General features: G+C 47.4%; 1 protein-coding gene across 1 annotated transcript in view; it reads right to left on the bottom strand.

Moving 5' to 3' along the window:
* Positions 1-19,495, bottom strand: part of LOC126346830 (uncharacterized) — a 104,625-nt gene extending 85,130 nt beyond the window's left edge. Inside the window, exon 1 of the mRNA XM_050002222.1 lies at positions 19,354-19,495. Coding sequence (XP_049858179.1) covers positions 19,354-19,407 — 54 coding nt within the window. The 5' untranslated portion in view covers positions 19,408-19,495. The remainder of the gene's footprint in view (positions 1-19,353) is intronic.
* Between the last annotated feature and the right edge of the window lie 6,630 nt (positions 19,496-26,125).

Raw genomic sequence — 26,125 nt, 5'->3', positions numbered from 1 at the left:
CGGCGGAAGGTGCACGTGCCCGTCGACCTGGGACCGGACCGCAGCGACGCACGGATGCACACCAAGACCGTAGGATCCTACGCAGTGCCGTAGGGGACCGCACCGCCACTTCCCAGCAAATTAGGGACACTGTTGCTCCTGGGGTTTCGGCGAGGACCATTCGCAACCGTCTCCATTAAGCTGGGCTACGGTCCCGCACACCGTTAGGCCGTCTTCCGCTCACGCCCCAACATCGTGCAGCCCGCCTCCAGTGGTGTCGCGACAGGCGTGAATGGAGGGACGAATGGAGACGTGTCGTCTTCAGCGATGAGAGTCGCTTCTGCCTTGGTGCCAATGATGGTCGTATGCGTGTTTGGCGCCATGCAGGTGAGCGCCACAATCAGGACTGCATACGACCGAGGCACACAGGGCCAACACCCGGCATCATGGTGTGGGGAGCGATCTCCTACACTGGCCGTACACCTCTGGTGATCGTCGAGGGGACACTGAATAGTGCACGGTACATCCAACCCGTCATCGAACCCATCGTTCTACCATTCCTAGACCGGCAAGGGAACTTGCTGTTCCAACAGGACAATGCACGTCCGCATGTATCCCGTGCCACCCAACATGCTCTAGAAGGTGTAAGTCAACTACCCTGGCCAGCAAGATCTCCGGATCTGTCCCCCATTGAGCATGTTTGGGACTGGATGAAACGTCGTCTCACGCGGTCTGCACGTCCAGCACGAACGCTGGTCCAACTGAGGCGCCAGGTGGAAATGGCATGGCAAGCCGTTCCACAGGACTACATCCAGCATCTCTACGATCGTCTCCATGGGAGAATAGCAGCCTGCATTGCTGCGAAAGGTGGATATACACTGTACTAGTGCCGACATTGTGCATGCTCTGTTGCCTGTGTCTATGTGCCTGTGGTTCTGTCAATGTGATCATGTGATTATCTGACCCCAGGAATGTGTCAATAAAGTTTCCCCTTCCTGGGACAATGAATTCACGGTATTCTTATTTCAATTTCCAGGAGTGTATCATCCAAACTCAGTTCGACTCGACGTCCAGCTGGATTAGCGCAGTTGTTATCGCCCAAGGTGGCAACTGTCTGTACTAAATTTCACGCTGTGTACAGCGTGAATTGACGTATAAATTTACTCAAGTATTCTTTCAGTTATACTGTATACGCACAATAAACAAAATGACAGTATTTTCTATCTATCTTGATGTTGCAATGTTAATGTTGAGCAGTAAGTTTTCTACCCTTCCTACATATTCGCTTAGGACAGGGCGACTAATGGAGCAGTTTAGAAACACGCTACTAAGAGCAGGACCACATTTGGAGACGGGCGGCGCAGAAATTAAGAACGTCATTTGTCTTGTGTAAAGGAGAAATTTGAATCGCTGTTCGACTACAATTATCTTGACTTTTTGTAGACTCCCTTAGTCACATCATACGATCGCCGCGTTGGACTGTTTAGCAATTTCCAAACTAACAAGTGTCTCGCTGTACCGCTCCGGCTGTTGGTAGGACTTTATCGACTTTGACAAAACAGTGTTATGGAAAGAATCTGACGACTGATTATACAATGCAGGCGCTCGAGGCGGTATTTACATCCAAGGTGATTTCTGTTACATGAGCAATGGGCGTATTTAAGACTGAAAATCAAATTTGTAGCTTCTTAGGACGCCTCTAGAATTAGGAGACGAAACATTTGACGCTGAAACACGGCCTAATGCCCACAAAGCGGGAACCATAAAGGGTGTGAAAACTTGCCGATTGTTTGTTTGGCAGGGCACGTAACAGAACTGCGGTTACAAACGTAATCGAGTATTTTCATGAGCATGAAATTGACCGACATGGTCCAATGCTTATGGTTAAGGTACTGAGCTCGCCTTTAGGAGGAGCCTTCAGAAATACATTCTGCCATTCAAACTCACGGTTTTTGTAGTTTGTCTACATCGATTTGGGCAGATGACAGTAGATTCCTTGAAAACAACATTGCTTGTTCCAAATACAGTTTTATCTGAGCCTGTGCTCTAATGACCCCCTCGTCTATACGAGGATGAATGCAGTCCTCCTGCCGCTCGGGATTAGCCGAGCGGTCTTAGGCGCCACAGTCATAGACTGTGCGGCTGCTCCCGGCGGAGGTTCGAATCGTCCCTCCGGCATGGGTATGTGTGTTTGTCCTTAGGATAATTTAGGTTAAGTAGTGTGTAAGCTTAGGGACTGATGACCTTAACAGTTAAGTCCCATAAGATTTCACACACATTTGAACATTTTTTTTTTTGCAGTCCTCCTGCGTTTCATCAACAACACATTTGAACTTTTTTTTTTTTTTTTTTTTTTTTTTTTTTTTTTTTTTTTTTTTTTTTTTTGCAGTCCTCCTGCGTTTCATCAACAAGATGTGTTTTAGATGTCGATACGCTGCGGAGACCACTATGCAGTTCTCGGCGGATGTGCCCTTTTTCTGTTATTTGTCAATCCGTTTGGTATTGCATTCACGTATGATTTTCACGACGTTTGGCTAGCACCAGTGGCTGCTGTTACTCCCCATTGATGACTGCCTCGAGTTTGCGAGCGGCCATCGACGGTGTATCTTTCACGATACCACCCACTCATGCTAGTCAAACGTCGTGAAAACCATTAAACAAACTTGGGCTGCCGGCCGCAGTGGCCGAGCGGTTCTAGGCGCTTCAGTCTGGAACCGCGCGACTGCTACGGTCGCAGGTTCGAATCCTGCCTCGGACGTCGAAGTGTGTTGTCCTTAAGTTAGTTAGGTTTAAGCAGTTCTAAGTTCTAGGGGACTGACGACGTCAGATGTTAAGTCCCATAGTGCTCAGAGCCATTTGAACCATTTTTGAAACTTGGACTAAGGATCCAGGGATGTCAGCAAGGGGACACGAAAGGCTCAACAATTTTGTTAGACTACTGGATAAAGGCATCTGAAGACGCTTAGACGTTTCTCTCCGTCCTTTACGTTAATATATCGGCCTCTGCAGCTAAGTGGTCAGAGTAGATAGCTGCCTGCGGAGGGCCCAGGTTCGATTCACGGTACCGCCCAGGATTTTACCTTGGCGGGAGGACTGGTACGGGGTGCACTCAGTCTCGGGACCCCACTTGAGGAGCTACGTGATCGAGTAGTAGCGGCTCCGCGGTGTGGAAAGTCGGCAAAACGGCAGGGGAGGCCGATTGCTGCCCCATGGCCCTGCGCATGGAGCCCTGAGGCACAGGATGACCTATTGGCATAAAAGCATTATTCACGGTGTGAAGGGCATAAGGGCATATATTTTTTATTAGTGACCGAGGGCGGTGTACTGAACGACATTACATCAGTATAGGCGTCAGTTGCAGACTAATAGTTATAAATGTTAGAGTAGTATGTTTCTACATTGGTTAGCACCTCCAAGTATGTGTGGTAAGAGCAAGCCATTAATGCTTATTTTCCACTGGGCAGCGAGGTCATGCAATGAAGTGCGGCCGCGTGGATGCAAAATGGTCAGTCTATACTGACATGTGTAGTCCACTTAGTGGTGCAGTTGCGACCAAACAGAAAATGTAACATCGTGAAGTCGGTAATGTGTTTGTAGCAAGACTGTTAAACGCAGAGAGAAAACAATCAACACGCTGATGCGTGCGCATATTAAAGTACCACAATAAAAATGTGTGCTATTTACGATTAAAAACAGTCTTGATGACAATTTATTTATTACAGTGACCGGTTTCGACCATTACTGTGGTCATCTTCAGACCAATGGGTAGGAACCTCCTCCTGCTGGAGAATAACTACCAATTCTCACTACTGATTCTCCAGCAGGAGGAGGTTCCTACCCATTGGTCTGAAGATGACCACAGTAGTGGTCGAAACCGGTCACCGTAATAAATAAATTGTGATCAAGACTGTTTTTAATAGTAAATAATTGTAACGCACTGATCACTGTCACTCCCATAATGTATTCAAAAGTAAAAAAAAAAAAAAATGTTTGCGCTTATACACATAACACACTGTGTATCGTAACAATCATAATCAAACACAATATTGTCATTAAGCATGCGAAGCTGTCTTGCTGGAAAGTATTCGGGAGGAAGGGGAAGGTACAACTACTTTCTCTAGTCTTTTTAATATATTCGCTACAATACCAACTTAACTAGGAAGTGCTATAAGGAAGGAGGGTGGTCAGTATAAAAGGACAACGAGTGAGATACTGGATGTGGTCGCAAGACTCACTTCCCCCAATGCACTCTATCAGATAACACAGACCTGGAGTCAATCCATGACAGGCACTAGTTTACGAGCAGCCAAAGGGAAAACTGGGAATCTCCCAGAGAATATGTTGTTAGAAAAAGGGGGGGGGGGGAGGACGGTGGGAACGTTTCTACCATTTAAGTCACGATTCCCAGATGGTACCTTTCCAGCTGTAATGCAACAAGCAGGAAAGGATTTAATTAGGTTCCTATGCAAACTGTGTAGGATTAGCCTAGAAGCATGGGTCATTCGTAATGCTTGGAGGACATTGGAGGACAGGCCGAATCACCAGATGAACGAACAAATTTGAAGTCAGGGTGCATGGGATAACTTCAAGAAGAATGTAATACTTCCAATTCTGCTGACAAGTGTGAATACTACCGAACTATCAGTTTAATAAGCCATGGTTGCACAGCACTGACACAAATTATTCACAGAATACTGAAAAAAACTTATAGCAGCCGACCTTGGGGAAGATCTGTTTTGCTTCCACAGAAATGTAGCAACATGTGAAGCAATACTGACTATGACTTGACTTAAAAGTTAGGTTAAAAACAAAAGATAACCTCCATTTATACAATTTGTAGATTTACAGAAATGTTTCAACAGTGTTAACTGGAACACTGTCTTTGAATTTCTGAAGATAGGAGGCATAAAGTACAGGGAACAGAAGGCTATTTTCAACTTGTACGGAAACCAGACTACATTTAAAACAGTCAAAGGATATGAAAGAGAAGCTGAGGTTGAGAAGGAAATTTGAGAGCTGCAGCTTACCTTCATTGTTTTGCAATGTCTACAACGAGCAAATTGTAAAGGAAACCCAGGAAAAAATTGGCACGAGAGTTGAAATTCAGAGGAAAAAATAAAAACTTCATTGTTAGCTGATAACACTGTAATTCTGTCAGAGACAGACAGAGGACTCTGAAGAACAGTTGTCCAGATAATAACTCCAGATGCAGGTCCAGTGTGTCCAACACGCAGCCAGGTTGGGTACAGTTCCTCAACTAATCTCCTTCTAACCAAAACGTCGCCATCTACGTAGAATCAGCTTTCATCAGAAAAAACAAAAGACGTCCACCTGTACTGCAATGACCTCTCGCTTGACACCACTGAAGTGGCGGTGGTTTGGGATCAGTGGAATGTACACTACAGAGCAACTGGCTCGGAGGTGTCCTTGAACTGCTGCTCAGATTGCTGCTGCAGATGGAATACTTTGCGCCACAGCCACACACCGAACACGATGGTCTTCCATCTCGATAGCGCCACCTGGTCGACCAGAGCCTGATTTTCTGTCGACTCTATATTCTCGTGACAACTGCTGCCAGCAATCATATGCACTGGCATTCCTGTCAGGTCTTTGTACGGTATCGCAGAAGGAACATTAGGCTTCTCGTAGCGCAATTACATGACCTCGTTCAAACTCAGTCAAGTGTTGATAATGGTGTCTTTGAGGCCTTAAAAGCATTCTTGACTAACATCGACTCATAACGTCCAATTCTAAATATAACTAATGGTCACGACCGCTACAGTGTGTATTTAAAGCACACCTGATTTGCATCCTCATACAGGCGCTATTAACGTCACTCTTATGAGGCTGGCGCGAAATTTGGATGGACATCATCTTTAAGATGTAGAAACGCACCTAAGAACTTTCGTTTATGTGATACAACTGCTTCTTGGTGCTGCGATTTTTTTCAGTCAGCTTATGTTCCAAGGCAGAAAGCCTGTGAAAGCTAACGGGTTCGAAAACCTAGAAGTATGTACTGGATGTACATCACTGTGATGAGGCCTATGATAATATACAGTGCTATAGTGTGGTATAATATAGCAGGTGATTTCCAAGGAGCTCGGCGAGGTTCGGAGATTGACCTGCTTAGCCAGAACAGGCGGAATCAGCAGCACATCCACTGCTGGGATGGTGACCGTGCTGAACATGCCCCCATTACGTCTTTTAATTACAATGGATGCAGCGGCAGGGGCATACAGGTTAAGAACTGGAAGCATCTGGATTCCTTTAGCATCTCCAGAATCTCAAACCAATATAGTGAGTATGGTAAATATAGGAACCGTCGGGGAAATGTCGGCCGACCATACAGTAACTTCCAGCTGCTTCAGTCACCCTTAATGTAACTACTGGAAGAAGGGAGAAGTGGAAGAATGAACCACGACACCATTCAGGACACACAGTCTGGTTTACTGACAGGTCAAAAACAGATGAAGGCGCTGGGGTCAGACTGTACGGGTAGTTATATGGATATGGTGTCTCTTCTTTCGGACATGTCCGAAAGAACAGACACCATTGATGACCTGCGGCCATCTAGAACGAAATTAGAATTGTATATTAAACCTTCAGCTGATGACGGGCGTTGATATATATCAACAGAGACAGGTGAAAATGTGCGCCCCGACCGGGACTCGAAACCGGGATATCTTGCTTATAGGGTAGACACTCTATCCATTTTTTTTTTTTTTTTGGTAACAGGAAGGCAGGGTAAACAAACAATCTTTATTCGTACAATTGTGCTGTCCTAGGGATAAGAAAAGTATCGAGACAGCAAAAACAATTTGGAAACCATAAAATCAACGCAAAGGCTGTTTTTTTCTTTTTTTTGTAACAGGAATAAAGTAAATGAGAATCCTAGACACGGGCGGGAGTGAAAATGAAGTTGTCATCTGCATCACAATCCCTGCAGCACGCGGTGTCGCATCATAAACCTGGCAGAAAGCCATATAATCTTGACCATTTCTGCTAGTATGGGCGGTATGTATTTCTCCTGCGTAGACCATTCGAAAGACCATTACCTGAGGCGGTTTCGGTGTTTACCATCGTTGTGTGTGTGTGTGTTTTTTTTTATTATTTCACTTTAACGTAATCCAGTCACAACTGGCGCCAACAGGTAGGGGCCAGTTTTCTTCTCAGTGGGCTATACGCCAATATAACTGAACCGTGTAGTATTGTCTCTAGTTGTTCTGCTGCAGGAGTCTTCTCAGTTCTGGGACACTCCAGCTGTCGGGCGGATTGTGAAAAACACTTCCCAAAAATTGGAAAAGTAAGTCCTGTATTTCGTATGACTCCGTATGAGCTCGTGTTGTTCTTGTAAATACATCCAATAATCCATCACGGACTTAATATCGTACGAATACAAATATTTCGTCGAAGTCCAGCGTTCCAATTGACCGCATATGTCTTTTGTTTGGGAAAAAAGGTCATGTCCGGTAGAAAAAGTACATCCGATGTGATTTCTGTGTAGTTAGTGCACCGAAGGAAGGCCAGTATTCGATGCGTCAGCATCCAGACGTCCCTCGCTGCGCCACACACTAAACCATGTCCTTCCGTTGCTAACAGTCCACAGTTTGTGCAAAGCGAAGAATCGACCATATGAATTGTATGTAATCGACTCCTGGTTACAAGTTTACGGTTTATAAGAATATACCACATCGATCTCGCTGCTGTTGACAGTAATGGAGTATGCACTGCACACCAAATGGGGGTTCCACGTTCTCGACGGGTATTTGAATTCCATTATGTTGCGGCCATGGTGATCCATCAAGCATCTATAAATCTCCCGAGTCGTGGGTATTCTCGTCGAATGTACTTTCAGACGAACATAACTGTAATCAACAAGAAATGAGGCAATGTGTGCAAGAGAAGGTGAAATATTGCCCACCGCAATAGGGGGTTCGTACTTCTATCAGTGCTGACATTATGGTATGCTTCTTTGTTGCCAATTTCAAATCATCGCTCGCATTTAAAGCGCCAGAGCTTTGTTTCGCACGTTTGTGAGGTTGAGGCCACCGTTCCAGAACTGTAGCGTTGACGTATCATATTTGATCTTAAATAACATACCAGTACTAACATAGTAACCAAAGGCAGCCATGAGGCGGTCTGCAATACCCTTCGGTATTGGTAGGATCTGCGCTATATGGGGCAGTCGTGACGCTATGTGCGCGTTGGTGTATGCCACACGTTGGATCATGTCAAAGGCTCTCAGTGAGATGTCGCGTATCGTCAGACGAACATTCTACAGAAGCCGCCGAGAACTTGCCGCCGCTGACCGCCGTAGTGAACGGGTAAATGTAATCCCCAGACATCTCAGCGATTCCACCGTCTGAAACGGTCCCGGTACGTCTTCCAGACCCCGTCCAATGTGCATAATTTTCGATTTCGTCATGTTAACGACACTGCCTGCCGCCGTCCCGTAAGAGTCTAGATGTTCAACAGCCTGACGCACTTCATGTCCTGATCTGACAAGGAGGATCAGGTCGTCCGCATATGCGCGACAAACGAAAGAGTTCTCATTAAGCGCTATCCCAGTAAGTGAGCGCCTCATAACACACATCAGCGGCTCAAGCGCTATCGCAAACAGCATCATGGAGAGTGGGCACCCTTGTCGGACTGAGCTGTTAATAGAAATCGAGCCCGCTTCCCGATCGTTTACAATCACCTTCGACGTAGACCCTCGTATTAGCCTCATAACGATGGAGATGAAAACATGTGGAATCGCCATTCGGCTCATGACTGACGCCAAGAAGTCATGGTTTATCCTGTCGAACGCACGGTCAAAGTCCATAGATACCATCGCTGCTCCCATTTAACACCTTTCCGCAAGGGCGATAACGTCACGGTATTCACTTAACGCCGAGGAGATGTTGCTTCGCACCCCTAGGCAAGCCTCATCAGGGGATATTGTCCTGGATATCGCCAGCTTGAGACGAGACGCTAGTAGTCGTGCAAAGATTTTATAGTCGGTGTTTAGCATAGTGAGAGGCCGATATTGATTAACACTGCGACTCACCGCCATCTTCGGAATGGGAAGAAGAAAGCCCGTTACAAAATCCGACGGTAGGCGCATGTCCGGACGCATCGCCTCATTGTACATCGACACCAACTGTAGCATCATCATGTCCACGAATTCTCGATAAAACTCTAGCGTAACCCCATCTGGCCCTGGTGATTTATGGGCCGCTCCTTTTGTGAGTGCCACCTTTATATCGTCTTCTGTGAGTGGCTCCATAAGCGCTGCCTTATCCGTCTCTGTCAGTGTCGTTTGCAGATGTAGCAGTATCTCTTCCTCCACCAGACGGCCCGTCGGTGTACCGGCATAGAGGTGGCGGAAATGTTCTAAAAATTCACTTGCAATGTCCTGTTGTGTTGTCAGTTGACGGCCATCTAAACCGTGGAGCACTGTTACCAATGCCCTGCGGTATGTTCCCGCGACACATGGTGCATCGAGGTACGTTCCCCAGTGATGGTGTCGAGACTTCTTGCCCGTATTAGGATGCCACCCAGTCGTCGTCGCGTGATCGATAGGATTTGTGCCTTGACACGATGAACTTCTGCATGATGTTCTGCAGACGGCACCTGGAATGACAGCTCACGAAGAATGGTGTAATAATAATCAACAGTGTCTCTTTGCCATCTCGTCTTATCCCGTCCATACTGTATGAGAGCTTTTCTTATTGCCGGCTTAGTAAATTCGAACCACCACTGAAGCACGGAGGTATATGTTGGTAGACGGCGTTGACATGTGGCTCATACCTCCTCGACTCTCTGACGACATTCGGGGTCCGCCAAAAGTGACGAATTGAGCTTCCATGGCCCGCGGCTTCTCCACACACTTTGCTTAGGGAGTGATATGGTACAAATGTAAGCCAGATGATCAGTAAATGCGCAGGCCATCGTTCCGCGTCGACCACCTCATCCTGTAGGCCAACCGAAACATATATTCGATCGAGTCTGCTCGCCGAGTGACTAGTATAAAAAGTACATCCCTCACGGTTCCTATGAATCATGTCCCAGGTGTCGCTTAACTCCAGACCCCGGCATAGCACATGCAACTCACGACAGGTATTGTAATGTGGTGTCTGGTCTTTTTGGGCTAAAAAACAATTGAAGCCACCACTTATAATGAAATGATCGAATCTGCCGGTAAATAAGGGCACAATCTCTTCCGAATAATATCTCGCACGCGCCCGTCTGTTGTCGGTGCCGGAAGGGGCATAAACATTGAGAATGCGAATTCCATTAACAGTTATCGCCCGTCCTCGTGTCGAAGGTAGATAAACCAGGTCGCGAACCGGAATCCCGTCCCGGACCAATATCGCCGTTCCACTGTCGTTGTTCTATTGCGGCGAGGTGTAGGAGATGTACCCATGGACTTCCTGGAACTCAGAAATGTAAATTTCCTGCACCATCAGTATATCCACATCCGACGCGTATATCATGTCCCTAAACATCTGCTGTTTCACGGGCGATCTAATGGTATTTACATTCACTGTCCCTATTCTGTATGCCTGGGATCGAGTAGCTGTCATCTCCACATGATGTTAAAATGACAAAGTTGCACCGTATCGACAGTCCCTTTGCACATCCGCAGAGGGTCGCCCGAAGGACGAGTCCCTGCGGTATTAGGTTTCTTGAGATGCAGACGGATGCGAGTCCCCACCAGTAGAATGGTCCGCATCGGTGATTTCGTCGTCCTGCTCATACCAGCTGATATTATTGGGGTGCTCCAAATTTTCCTGTGCGGCATTGATGTGTGGCATCTGTTGTTCTTTCGCAGCTTTAGACTCCACCGCAGAAGGGGTAGCAGGCCCCTGAGCGGATGCTTCGTCTGAACGACATGACATCTTTTCACTGTCCGAATTCATGTGGTCTGCGACATCCGAAGCTGGTGGTTCCAAGTCAGACAGGTCCATAGTGTTAGACTCATCTGGGCTCCTAAGAAGAGAAGGGAGCGTCTCCGCAGAGTTTAGTCGGCGCTTCTTTCGGCGCTTTGGCGAGCGTTTTTTGCGGGCCCTGACCTCGGCCTCTGGTGTTGGCGAATCTTGCATCACCTGCATTCTCGCCGCCGCCAAAACGCCCTGGGCCGTTCCGCTTCAGCTTCCATGCCTGTTGTGATGCTGTCATCCTCTTTCTGCACTACCTGTAATGTCTGCGATTGGAGGTTGGTCGGAGCCATTCCTTCTTCAGTGGGGTCCGAAGGCGCCTCAATCAACTGCGGCGTCGGTTCGACAGTGCGCTCCGAACTCGGCGTCACCTCCCCGCGAAGCGCCGCCACGTAAGTCATCGGCAGTGACGTTGGTGTAGTCGGATTCTGGAGGTCTCCGCTGGGGATTTGCACGAGTATCCTCTGCATACACGCAGATCGAAGATGTCCTTCACCCCCACACCCTGAGCATGTCCGGGGCTGTCCATCATAGATGACAATAGCTCGACATCCGCCGATGTTCATGTACAATGGCACATGTTTCGTAAGGGCAATTCCCACCTGTCGGACACCATTGAGCACTGGATACGTGCTAAAACTTGCCCAACGTTCGGCCGTAAGAGTGATAACTCTGCCATATGGCTGGAGCGATTCAGTGACCAATGATTCTGGTACCTCGAAAGGGAGCTCGAAGGCTTGAATCGTACGCACGCCCAGGCCCGAATGAGCGACTAAAACTTCGGCAATATGACCATCGGAGTGTCGGAACTGGACTCCTCGTTTGGTGGCTTCAATGGTCGTCAATCATCTTTACGTAAAGAGTACTGCTCACGATTGATAATTGTATTCCAATAATCTCCGTGTAATTAAGTTGCACTTCGTCCCTCAAGAAACGTTCGATTTCGAAAGCCTTCGGTCTTGAATACTAGTTACAGAACGTGAACTGTATCGTGGTTTCTCGGAAATTGTGCGCCATTGCGTTCGACTCAAACAGTGACACACGGGAGTGACGACGGTGTAAACACCGCTTCTTCCTCGAACGTTCGCAGCCGGGACGTAAACAAGTCCGAGCTGCACGCGGCGAAAGGCGGACTGTCTGAGCCAACGAGGGCACAGAGGATAGTGCGACTGCAGGGACTATCTCGCGCACGCCTCCCGCGAGAACCACATTCTCACCTTTTCACCTGTCCCCGTTGATATGTATCAACATCCGTCAGCAGCTGAAGGTATTAATATATAATTTTAATTTCGTTCTAGACGGCTGCAAGTCATCAATGATGTCTGTTCTTTCGGGCATGTCCATGTAGGTATGTAGTACTGGCAATACCGGCCATGACCTCCTTCTTCAGTGCGGATGCACACATACACTACTGGCCATTAAAATTGCTACACCACGAAGATGACGTGCTACAGACGCGAAATTTAACCGACAGGAAGAAGATGCTGTGATATGCAAATGATTAGCTTCTCAGAGCATTCACACAAGTTGGCGCCGGTGGCGACACCTACAACGTGCTGACATGTGGAAGGTTTCCAACCTATTTCTCATACACAAACAGCAGTTGACCGACATTGCCTGGTGAAACGTTGTTGTGATGCCTCGTGTAAGGAGGAGAAATGCGTACCATGACGTTTCCAACTTTGATAAAGGTCAGATTGTAGCGTATCGCGACATTGCTGTTCGCGTTGGTCGAGATCCAATGACTGTTAGCGGAATATGGAATCGGTCGTTTCAGGAGGGTAATACGGGACGCCGTGCTGGATCCCAACGGCCTCATATCACTAGCAGTCGAGATGACAGGCATCTTATCCGCATGGTTGCAACGGATCGTGAGGCCACGTCTCGATCCCTGAGTCAACAGATGGGGACGTTTGCAAGACAACAACCATCTGCACGAACAGTTCGACGACGTTTGCAGCAGCACTGACTATCATCTTGGACACCATGGCTGCAGTTCCCTTGACGCTGCATCACAGAAAGGAGCGCCTGCGATGGTGTACTCAACGACGAACCTGGGTGCACGAATGGCAAAACGTCATTTTTTCGTGTGAATCCAGGTTATGTTTAAAGCATCATGATGGTCGCATCCGTGTTTGGCGGCATTGCGGTGAACGCACATTGGAGGCGTGTATTCGTCATCGCCATACTGGCGTATCACCCGGCGTGATGGTATGTGGTGCCATTGGTTACACGTTTCGGTCACCTCTTGTTCGTATTGACGGCACTTTGAACAGTGGACGTTACATTTCAGATGTGTTACGACCCGTGGCTCTACCCTTCATTCTATCCATGCGAAACCCTACCTTTCAGCAGAATAATGCACGACCGCATGTTGCAGTTTCTCTACGGGCCTTTGTGGATACAGAAAATGTTCGACTGCTGCCCTGGCCAGCATGTTCTCCAGATCTATCACTAACTGAAAACGTCTGGTCAATGGTGGCCGAGCAACTGGCTCGTCACAATAGGCCAGTCACTACTCTTGATGAACTGTGGTATCGAGTTGAAGCTGCATGGGCAGCTGTACTTGTACACACCATCCAAGCTCTGGTTTGACTCAATGCCCCGGCGTATCAAGGCCGTTATTATGGCCAGAGGTGGTTGTTCTGGATACTGATTTCTCAGGATCTATGCACCCAAATTGCGTGAAAATGTAATCACATGTCAGTTCTAGTAATATACACTCCTGGAAATTGAAATAAGAACACCCTGAATTCATTGTCCCAGGAAGGGGAAACTTTATCGACACATTCCTGCGGTCAAATACATCACATGATCACACTGACAGAACCACAGGCACATAGACACAGGCAACAGAGCATGCACAATGTCGGCACTAGTACAGTGTATATCCACCTTTCGCAGCAATGCAGGCTGCTATTCTCCCATGGAGACGATCGTAGAGATGCTGGATGTAGTCCTGTAGAACGGCTTGCCATGCCATTTCCACCTGGCGCCTCAGTTGGACCAGCGTTCGTGCTGGACGTGTAGACCGCGTGAGACGACGCTTCATCCAGTCCCAAACATGCTCAATGGGGGACAGATCCGGAGATCTTGCTGGCCATGGTAGTTGACTTACACCTTCTAGAGCACGTTGGGTGGCACGGGATACATGCGGACGTGCATTGTCCTGTTGGAACAGCAAGTTCCCTTGCCGGTCTAGGAATGGTAGAACGATGGGTTCGATGACGGTTTGGATGTACCGTGCACTATTCAGTGTCCCCTCGACGATCACCAGAGGTGTACGGCCAGTGTAGGAGATCGCACCCCACACCATGATGCCGGGTGTTGGCCCTGTGTGCCTTGGTCGTATGCAGTCCTGATTGTGGCGCTCACCTGCATGGCGCCAAACACGCATACGACCATCATTGGCACCAAGGCAGAAGCGACTCTCATCGCTGAAGATGACACGTCTCCATTCGTCCCTCCATTCACGCCTGTCGCGACACCACTGGAGGCGGGCTGCACGATGTTGGGGCGTGAGCGGAAGACGGCCTAACGGTGTGCGGGACCGAAGCCCAGCTTCATGGAGACGGTTGCGAATGGTCCTCGCCGATATCCCAGGAGCAACAGTGTCCCTAATTTGCTGGGAAGTGGCGTTGCAGTCCCCTACGGCACTGCGTAGGATCCTATGGTCTTGGCGTGCATCCGTGCGTCGCTGCGGTCCGGCCCCAGGTCGACGGGCACGTGCACCTTCCGCCGACCACTGGCGACAACATCGATGTACTGTGGAGACCTCACGCCCCACGTGTTGAGCAATTCGGCGGTACGTTCACCCGGCCTCCCGCATGCCCACTATACGCCCTCGCTCAAAGTCCGTCAACTGCACATACGGTTCACGTCCACGCTGTCGCGGCATGCTACTAGTGTTAAAGACTGCGATGGAGCACCGTATACCACGGCAAACTGGCTGACACTGACGGCGGCGGTGCACAAATGCTGCGCAGCTAGCGCCATTCGACGGCCAACACCGCGGTTCCTGGTGTGTCCGCTGTGCCGTGCGTGTGATCATTGCTTGTACAGCCCTCTCGCAGCGTCCGGAGCAAGTATGGTGGGTCTGACACACCGGTGTCAATGTGTTCTTTTTTCCATTTCCAGGAGCGTACATTTGTCCAATGAATACCCGTTAATCATCTGCATTTCTTCTTGGTGTAGCAATTTTAATGGCCAGTAGTGTATTACCCGAACTCTTGGCGGGACTTGGTAAGAATGTTTTCCACGGGTACTGAGCGTGTTGGGTAGGGACACTACAAATATAGTGTGTGGACGTATGAGGTGAGAATATGGATCTCGCGGGAGGCGATGACGGTATTCATTTATAATTCTAATGTACGAGTAGTCCTGCAGACTAAAGTGATGGTAAAAATCAAAACCATGACACTGGATCACGAGATAGTATGTAGAATACTGGGCTACTATCTACAAACAATGATCATAATTCAGAGAAATTCTGTAATCCTGAACTTGAATAGGGAACAGATTAAACTCATGGCAGGACAAACGAGTGACCATGGGAACATTAAAAACACTTAAGCACTATGGTTACAGAGGAAGAAGTCGAGCCCCTAAGTGTAGATGAAAGAGCACGACACCTAAACTGTGTGGCCGAGCGGTTCTAGGCTGCTTCAGTCTGGAACCACTCAACCGCTACGGTCGCAGGTTCGAATCCTGCCTCGGGCATCGATGTGTGTGATGTCCTTAGGTTAGTTAATTTTAAGTAGTTCTAAGTTCTAGGGGACTGATGACCTCAGATGCTAAGTCCCATAGTGCTCAGAGCCGTTTTCGACACCTAATCTTCAAATGAGAAGCTCTGAAGAGCAAAAGACAGAATATTCTAGTCGGCTGAGCCTGAAGAAATCGTGTCCAATAAGGAACTGAAAAAGGGCCTCCTACTATTTGTCAAGGGTACCGGTTGACTCTACTAGAGTCACAAGGGGTGAAATCGCACAATAAACTTAATTTCGGTGCGAGGTATAGTGGGCTTAGAACAATGTTGTTTTTGTGTCCCTGCATTAATCACATCAATCGACAACCGTCCGAAACGACCTGGAGTATAACGTTCAACTGAAACTAACTGTAGGAGCACCAGATGCCAGTCAGAGATTGTGAGGGTCTTAAGGAAATATGTTTCATATACGAAAAAAAATTCATGTAAAGCACCTATTAGACCGATTCTTGATCATCAGCCTTGGACTCTTAACAGAAGAGAGAAAGAGAGGGAGAGAGGGAGAGAGGGAGAGGGAGAGAGAGAGAGAGAGAGAGAGAGAGAGAGAAGATCCAACGAAGAGTACCACCGTGACGAGATCGTTTAGTGATCGCGAGAGCATTACACAGATGCTCAACAAACTTCAGTGGCAGGCGTTACAAGATAGGCATTGTCTACCACTGAGAGATTTACTGCTCAAATTCCGAAATCGTACGTTGCTGGAAGAGTCGGGCAGTATTTTAGATTGGTGCGTAAGTTTGTCACATTTTCCACAAGTTTAATAACCATAACAAATGTATATGACGGAGACTTTAGTCATCAATAATAAATTTACAAAGGTCTACCAACCCTGGGATAACTTTTAGATTCCGCGACTGTAGAAATCAAGTGGTTCAAATGGCTCTGAGCACTATGGGACTCAACTGCTGTGGTCATCAGTCCCCTAGAACTTAGAACTACTTAAACCTAACTAACCTAAGGACATAACACACATCCATGCCCGAGGCATGATTCGGACCTGCGACCGTAGCAGTCGCACGGCTCCGGACTGCGCGCCTAGAACCGCGAGACCACCGCGGCCGGCAAATCAAGTAGGGTGAAGAACTCTTAGAGCCATGATCGGAGAGTATTTTCAGCCGCAGAGGAAGTTCCTTGAAGGATGTTCGATAAAGAGCGGGAAAGATGAAAATCTCACGGCGCAAGATCAGGTGAATTTGGTGAGTGCGGAATGACTTCTCAACCCAACTCCTGCACAGTTCTTTTTTTTTTTTTTTTTTTTTTTTTTGTCAGTCTAGCAGAATGCGGGAGGATGTTATCATGGAATAGCATCGCTTCACGCAGTCTTCCTACATCTACATCTACATTTATACTCCGCAAGCCACCCAACGGTGTGTGGCGGAGGGCACTTTACGTGCCACTGTCATTAACTCCCTTTCCTGTCCGCGGGAAGAACGACTGCCGGAAACCCTCGAATCTCTCCAATTTACATTCATGATCTCCTCGGGACGTATAAGTAGGGGAAGCATTTCGGTACCTCATCCAGAAACGCACCCTCTCGAAACCTGGACAGCAAGCTACACCGCGATGCAGACCGCCTCTCTTGCAGAGTCTGCCACTTGGGTTTGCTAAACATCTCCGTAACGCTATCACGCTTACGGAATAACCCTGTGACAAAACGTGCCACTCTTCTTTGGATCTTCTCTATCTCCTCTGTCAACCCGATCTGGTACGGATCCCACACTGATGAGCAATACTCTTTGGAGATGGACTAAATTTTCTAAGGACTCTCCCAATGAATCTCAACCTGGCACCCACCTTAGCAACAATTAATTTTATATGATCATTCCACTTCAAATCGTTCCGTACACATACTCCCAAATATTTTACAAAAGTAACTGCTACCAGTGTTTGTTGGGCTATCATATAATCACACAATAAAGGATCCTTCTTTCTATGTATTCACAATATTCTATGTATTCACAATACATTACATATGTCTATGTTAAGAGTCAGTTGCCACTCCCTGCACAAAGTGCCTATCCGCTGCAGATCTTCCTGCATTTCGTTGCAATTTTCTAATGCTGCAACTTCTCTGTATACTAAAGCATCATCCGCGAAAAGCCGCAAGGAACTTCTGACACTACATTCTAGGTCATTTATATATTCCTAGTCGTTGTTCTTGGAATGCGACTGCAAGACGTCGCCTGGAGACGTCTCAGTTGTTGACAACAGATGGCACCAGTGATGGTTACACTTCGGGGAAGCAGTTTGTAGTACAACACACCGCCGCTGCTTCGCCAGATGCATAACGTTACCTTTCGTGAGGCGAAGCGCGCAGTTCTTTGTACATTGAGTTGCTGCTTTGTTTGACCGCAACCATTCCCTTCGTTTCATTATCTTGGAATAAAGGTACAATTCCTCGTCGCGAGTAACGGTACAGGATAGGAAGGATCGTTGTCGTTCACGAGCCAATTGATGACGACCAACTAGAGATGAACGTATGGACACTCACAGATTTTTGTGATTTTTGCAGGCAAACGTTGCACGATGAAGGAATGATTACATTTTATAATCTTTTCCAGTTCTCGAGCACTATGATGTGAAACACTGGAGAGTAATGTGTTTAAACGAGCTTCATGAAACTCCGAAGGTCTTTCTGAACGCGGAGGGTCACGAACGCCAAAACGAGCCTCCTTAAAACGAGAAAACCATTTTCTTGCCGCGATCTGTCCAATGGCATTCTACCCCTTACACGACGCAATTATTTGCGGCCGCCTCCGCTGCTGCACCCTTCCATCAACCTCAAACAGAAGATGATGTCGGAAATGTTCAGATTTCGACTTCAACATCTGAGGTCATCAGTCCCATAGAACTTAGAACTATGTAAGTCTGCAGGCTTTCGTGGCCGTTCTCACTGGAGTTAAAAGATTTTAACTTCAACTTAGAACCATTTAAACATAACTAATCTAAGGACATCATACACATCCATGCCCGAGGCAGGATTCGAACCTGCGACCTTAGCAGTCTCGCGGTTCCAGACTGAAGCGCCTGGAACCGCACAAAGTGAACAGACAAAGCCGACCGCAGTGGCCGAGCGGTTCTAGGTGCCACAGTCTGGAACCGCGCGTCGGCTACGGTCGCAGGTTCGAATCCTGCCTTGGGCAGTTAGGTTAGTTAGGTTTAAGTAGTTCTAAGTTCTAGGGGACTGATGACCTCAGAAGTTAAGTCCCATAGTGCTCAGAGCCATTTGAGCTATTTTTTTTTTTTTTTGAACAGATAAAATAAATATTACACTTGGGATCAATTAAAAGAGGCGAATATCTTTATTCACTTTCTTTGCGATTCCAGCAAGAGTTTCGAGGTATTATACTGATAGCTGCAGGTGGACTCCGTAAACGTTAATGTATCACAGATATTGATTTCATGTAGGCAGATTTATAAGCAACCTGTAGCACAGTCTAGAGGTGGACTGTATAGACATGTCTCTTAGTTTACTCACAAAGTTACATACTGAAAATTAGCTGTAATTTTAACTAAATCAATCTGACTGAAGCGCCATACTCCGAAACGCTTCGTGGAATCGCAAATGAAGTGACAGGTCACATGTATTCTCTGTTCGAACTGATATGAAAAACAGCCACCGTAAGGCCAACATTAAACTGTTGGCACTCAAAGTATAGCATAAAGATCGCAGAGCTGGAAGCTTACCAGGGCACAGTGCAAAGCCAGAAGCAGCACGGCGAACGAGAGCAGACGATACATGATGGCGGCGCGGTGTTTCTGCCCAGGAACAACAAACGCAAATGGTGGCAGTCTCGCTGCGCGCGCACTATATAAGCTCGCCTCGTTAGACTGTAGGGCGGTAGGGGCGGGGAGGAGGTAGGGGTGAGTGTAGGTTGCGCGCGGGCGTGCCCCGAGAGGGTCGGGGGGGGGGGGGGAGGAGAGGGGGGGGGGGAGAATGGAAGGGTGGACGGCTGGGTGCAATCCGCTGACCTCAGCCGTTCTGCTGCTGCACGCCCAGGTCAGCGCAATTGTCCAATTGGCGGCCATTTAGCATTAAATCCCATTTACAGAGGGGACCGCCCGTAAGGCTAGCGAACGCCGCCGCAGAGGCGCGGGATGAAATATTGTTCTCGCCTTCCACGCCGGAAGCTGTGGGGAAAGGGGTGGGGTGGCGGGAGCGGGGGCAGGGTGGTTCGGTCAATCTCGGGGCTCGCGGTCGCTCGTAATTCATGTCTTCCGCCACGCGATGTCACTAGGTTGCCTGCACCTGGCGCCGTTGCTAACTACACGCGTATTTGAAACGTCACGTCCGTATACTCGCACCATGTCATTGTTATTGTTTTTACATTTATGCACATTTTATTTTGTTTCTGTACCGCGGGATAATATTTTCAGATAAATCAAGAAGAGACAGGAAGTTTTGTAATGTGTCTACGGGGCGAAGGCGAACTCCACCAACAATGTATCGGATGTTGTTCAGAAATATTTTCTAAGGATTTTAATATATAGGACTCATGTTCTCCAGTTACTCATTACAGAGCAATATTGTAATTATGAGTTGTTTCGTTCGTTACTCCAGCGAAGCCAGTGAATAGCATGTAGTATGCCTTCTCCATTCAGTACAACACAAAACATACAATAAAGCAACGACATTCTGACAGACGCAAAAGTACTGTGATGTTTCTTGTGGCCGGTCGCTGTGGTCGAGCGGTTCCAGGCGCTTTAGTCCAGAACAGCGCGACTGCTACCACCGCAGGTTCGAATCTTGTCTCCGGCATGGATGTATGTGATATCCTTAGGTTAGTTATGTTTAAGTAGTTATAAGTTCTGGGGGACTGATGACCTCAGACGTTAAGTCGCATAGTGCTCAGAGCCATTTGATTCATTTGTTTCTTGTGGTCGGTTACGAACTGAAAATTCTTAAGACTATCGGCTGTTATTTGTTTATTCCCATGGAAGTTTCCTTGCAACTGCGTTTTTTAATTTTATTCTGATGTATATCTCATATATCTTCCATCGATTTCAAAGAAGTATCGTCAAGTCCTAGGTACCTATGCAACACAAAGTGTCTACTTTACATTCATCATTTCATGCACTGTTTCATATTTTTGTCCGTCACTGGACCTCGACACAGACGGTGTTCGACTGTTGACTTCGCCAGCACGTTCTCCAGCTCTGTCACCCACTGAAAATATCTGGTCATCGGTAGCTGACGAACTATTACACAATCACTCACCGGCCTCAACTGCTGATGAACTCTGGCATAGAGCTTTAACAGCATAGATTGACGTAGCAGCATACGTAATCCAAGATTAGTTCTACTCGCTCCGTTGCCAGTTTAGGACCATTGTTGCTACCAGAAGTAGCAGCCGTGTGTACTGAATTTCGCACCGAGTATACTCCCAAGTAACACAAAAATTTGATAATGTATCCTGCCTACTGTTGATTATATACACGGTGAGCATAATTTGCTTATTTTCTTTCCTTCCCGCTCTTCCAAATGTTAATTACCCGGAAGAAAATAATGATAAATACACATGAAATATTTTGAAACATTTGTTCAAAAATTTTCAAATGTGTGTGAATTCTTATGGGACTTAACTGCTAAGCTCATCAGTCCCTAGGCTTACACACTACTTAACCTAAATCATCCTAAGTACAAACACACACACCCATACCCGAGGGGGAACTCGAACCTCCGCCAGGATCAGCAGCACAGTCCATGACTGCAGCGCCTGAGACCCCTCGGCTAATCCAGCGCGGCCAAAACATTTGTATTTGGTCATTTTTTATTTCTGTTTTTTTTTTCCCCATGACAGGATGTTTCTCCTGAAGAAGCAAGTTCATTACCATTCATAATTTTGGGGGTATCATCTGATGTATATTTCCATCAGAATGAGATTTTCACTCAGCAGCGGAGTGTGCGCTGATATGAAACTTCCTGGCAGATTAAAACTATGTGCCCGACCGAGACTCGAACTCGGGACCTTTGTCTTTCGCGAGCAAGTGCTCTACCAACTGAGCTACCGAAGCACAACTCACGCCCGGTACTCACAGCTTTACTTCTGCCAGTACCTCGTCTCCTACCTTCCAAACTTTCCAGAAGCTCTCCTGCGAAACTTGCAGAACTAGCACTCCTGAAAGAAAGGATATTGCGGAGACATGGCTTAGCCACAGCCTGGGGGATGTTTCCAGAATGAGATTTTCACTCTGTAGCGGAGTGTGCGCTGATATGAAACTTCGGTCGGGCACACAGTTTTAATCTGCCAGGAAGTTTTATATTTCCATCGTTTGCGTATTGGTTATTTGACTCGCCCTGCCTTGATGGGATAGTCAATCCCTTGAAAACGACCCCTATCCTAGGCAGCGTTCCCTACAACCAAACATCCATACACGTGTAAGAACACAAGCTATTTAGGTTCTTACCGAAAACGTACATCTTCTTAACACTGTCTTTGTTTTGGTGACAGAAATTTTGTGATGATTTAATAATGTACTGTCTTCTAAAGTTCGCAGTGCCACACCAAATTCGGCAACTTCCATCGATATCACACACATTAGCCATGTCTCACTGCAGTCCACCACGACGAATGGGAGAGGCACATGAAGACGTGGCCTCTCTCTCGGCACGGCAGCGCCATCGCCCAGAGGTCGATTTAGAGCCGAAAATGGACTCCCTACCCCAGTTCGTGTAGCAGTCAACATCATCTACACTCATGCTCATAAATTAAGGATAATTGCAGAATACGGTGCCACACAACGTGGCGCTACACAATACTGGCGCTAATAGCATAGGCACATAGGGAACACACGCGACACAGATCTGTAACTCCGCGGTATTGTGATAAGTTGAGAAAACCGTCCCGAAACACATGTGCTACAAAACGCCACTGTTTCCTGCGTATGTAACCCGACTTGAATATGAGATATGATTACCATGCACACGTACGCAGGCCGCACAACGGGTTGGCATACTCTGGATCAGGGGGGTATGCCAACAGCTTCCCATTCTTGCACCAGTGCCTGTCGGAACCCTGAAGTGTCCTAGGGGTTTGAAGACGTGCAGCGATACGTCGACCGAGAGCATCCCACACGTACTCGATGAGGTTTAGGTCTGGAGAACAGGCAGGCCACTCCATTCGCCTGATATCTTCTGTTTCAAGGTACTCCTCCACGATGGCAGCTCGGTGAGGCCGTGCGTTATCATCCATCAGGAGGAACTTGGGACCTACTGCACCCCTGAAAAGGCGGACATACTGGTGCAAAATGACGTCCCGATACACCTGATCTGTCACAATTCCTCTGTCAAAGACATGCAGGGGTGTACGTGCACCAATCATAATCCCACACCACACCATCAAAGGACGGCCTCCATACAGGTCCCTTTGAAGACATTAAGGGGTTGCTATCTGGTACCTGGTTCACTCCAGATGAAAACCTGGCGAGAATCACTGTTCAGACCACAGCTGGACTCGTCCGTGAACATACCTGGGACCACTGCTCCAATGACCATGTACTGTGTTCTTGACACCAAGCTTTAAGTACTCTCCTGTGACTAGGGGTGAGTGGAATGCACCTTGCAGGTCTGCGGGCGAATAAACCATGTCTGTTCAGTCGTCTGTAGACTGTGTGTCTGAAAACAACTGTTCCAGTGGCTGCGGTAAGGTCCCGAGTAAGGCTACCTGCAGTACCCCTTGGCCGTCTGCGGGCACTGATGGTGAGATATCGGTCTTCTTGTGGTGTTGTACACTGTGGACATCCCGTACTGTAGCGCCTGGACACGTTTCCTGTCTGCTGGAATCGTTGCCATAATAGTGAGATCACACTTTGTGGCACACGGAGGGCCCGTGCTTCGACCTGCTGTGTTTGACAACCTTCCAGTCGCCCTAGTATTCTACCCCTCATAACGTCATCAGTATGTGTTCTTTGAGTCATTTTCAACACACAGTTACCATTAGCACGTCTGAAAACGTCTCCACACTTACTCGCTGCATCGTACTCTGACATGCACCAGCCACCTCTTCATATGTGGATTGCTGCCAGCGCCGCCGTGCGACGACCGCAGGTCAAAGGCACCGCATGGTCATACCCCGAGGTGATGTAAACCCACAAACCGCCCATCAGAGCGTTGTTTCACCATGTATCAGCATTATCCTTAATTTATGAGCATGAGTGTAGTTAGGACACCAGTGCTATTCAAGTCTCAGATTGTATGGTATTTTCGTAAATGTTGAACTTGTACTTCAAGAGAAGACTTTGTAATTCCATCCAGCGAGTGATGCTTTACTGTTAAAACACTGCTGAAAATATTCTACTCATTTTTGTGACAATGGGCTGTATAAAGTTAAGTAAATCTTTTTATCATTCTTGTAATAATGTGAACTAATGCTCCGTATGTCGTAGTTCCAGTCAGCCATCTCACAGAGCAATCAAAGAACTCACAGCTGTAACTGAACGATTGTGGTTTCGTCATAGTTGAACGATTGTAGTTTCGTTTGTCCTGACGAAACTACAATCGTTCAGTCGTAGCTATGTGTTCTATGATTGCTCTGTGAGATGGCTGATTGGAACTGCGACGTATGGAACATTAGTTTACTTTACTACAAGAATGATAAAAAGATTTACCTAACTAACAAAGAGCACAATTTAAACAAGAATTTGAATGTTATACTTTTTACCCCGCATGATCAGCGAATTAATAGCATGTTATGAGACATAAAATTAACATGGGGCTACCCCAAGAGTGTTATATACGATAACTGTTCAATGTGACCTAGTGGATACCGTCGGAAGCCCCTTGCGGCTGTTCGCAGATAATGATACTGTATTCAGAGATGCCACAAAGCCGTAAACCTACAGCGAAGTGTTGAACAACCTGTAAAGGATCGACGCTTCGTACGGGCTTGGCAACTGACCCTCAACGTAAACAAACGTTACGCATTGCGCACAAATGGGCACTAAGACCCGTTACCTTACGGTCACACGATTCCAGCATTTAAGGGATGTGACATCCGTTAAATATTTGAATGTATGTGTTCGGAGCCACTGAAAGGGGAACGACAGCTTAAAAAGTTCTCAAGAGATTCATTGGAAGAACCACCACGAAGTATAATACGCTCACGAAGGAATTATCTTACTAAACATTTGTTGAAACAACACTTGAATATTGCTCATTGCCCTCTTACCCCTACGGGAAAGTATTGGTAGAGACAGACGATACAAGAAACTGTTAAAACTGTGTGAGTGTACTTACCTAGGAGAGTCAAGCAATATGTTGGTTCCTTCTACGAACGAGGGGCGTTGAGTAAGTAATGGAACACATTTTTTTCTTGGCCGTTTACGGTTGAAAAAAAAACCGCAGAATTCCTTGTGGGACATAGTTTTATTAAGTTCCAATAGGTCACGGCGCTTTATGTAGCTGTCAAAATGCCGTTCATGATGGAGGTGCGTTCCAAGCAGAGACTTGTCACTGAATTTCTCCTGGCCCAAAACTAGAGCATCGCAGATATCCATTACCGCCAGCAGAATGTCTGCAGAGACCTAGCAGTGAAAAAAAGCACGATCAATCGTTGGCCAAGGCGTCTGCCGTCATCGCAGTGAGGTCGCACAAATCTGTCCGATCTCCCGTGTGTCGGCCAGCCGCACGTAGCTGTGACTCCTGCAATTTTGGAACGTGCGGACAGTCTCATTCGAGGCGACAGACGGATCACAATCAAACATCGCTCTGCTCAACTGGGCGTCTCTGTTGGAAATGCCAACACATTCGTCTACTAGTAGCAGTACTCGGAGATGTGTGCGTGCTGGGTTCCTGGGTTGGTTGTGTTGTTTTGAGGGAGGAAAGGAAGTCGGTCGTGCCCTTTCGAAGGAACCATCCCTGCATTTGCCTGGAGAGGTTTAGGGAAATGACGGAAGACCTAAATCAGGATGGCCGGACACAGGATTGAACAATTGTTCTCCTGAATGCGAGTCCAGTGTGCTAGCCACTCCGCCACCTCGCTCGGTGCTGGGTTCCTCACCGCCTAACAGATTATAAACAAACACAGTCTGTGCGGAACAGCTTGCGTGCTACGAGGCTGATCGACGCTGATCGCGACAGTTTTTGATCGAACATCGGCACAGGCGATGAAACAACGCTTCGTCACTTCGAACCGGAAACGAAACGGTAGTCCATGGAGTAGCGCCACACCATCTCTCCTATGGAGAAAAAGTTCAAAGCCGCAGCCTTTTCCAGTTAAGTTATGGCTTCTGGGACTCTGAGGGGGTTATCCCGTTTGATGCCCTCCCTCGTAGTGCAACGATCAGCTCGGAAGTGTATTGTGCTATTCTGAGGAAACTGAAGAAACGACTTCAGCGTGTTCGTCGCCACAAAAATGCAAACGAACTTCTTCTTCTTCATGACAATGCAAGACCTCACACTAGTCAGCGCATCCGAGAGGAGCTCACGAAACTTTATTGGACTGTTCTTCCTCATCCACCC

This window comes from Schistocerca gregaria, chromosome 1, assembly GCF_023897955.1.
Source record: "Schistocerca gregaria isolate iqSchGreg1 chromosome 1, iqSchGreg1.2, whole genome shotgun sequence".
Lineage (NCBI taxonomy): Eukaryota > Metazoa > Arthropoda > Insecta > Orthoptera > Acrididae > Schistocerca > Schistocerca gregaria.
The sequence above is the reverse complement of the archived record's forward strand: the minus strand, read 5'-3'. Positions and strand labels throughout refer to the sequence as shown.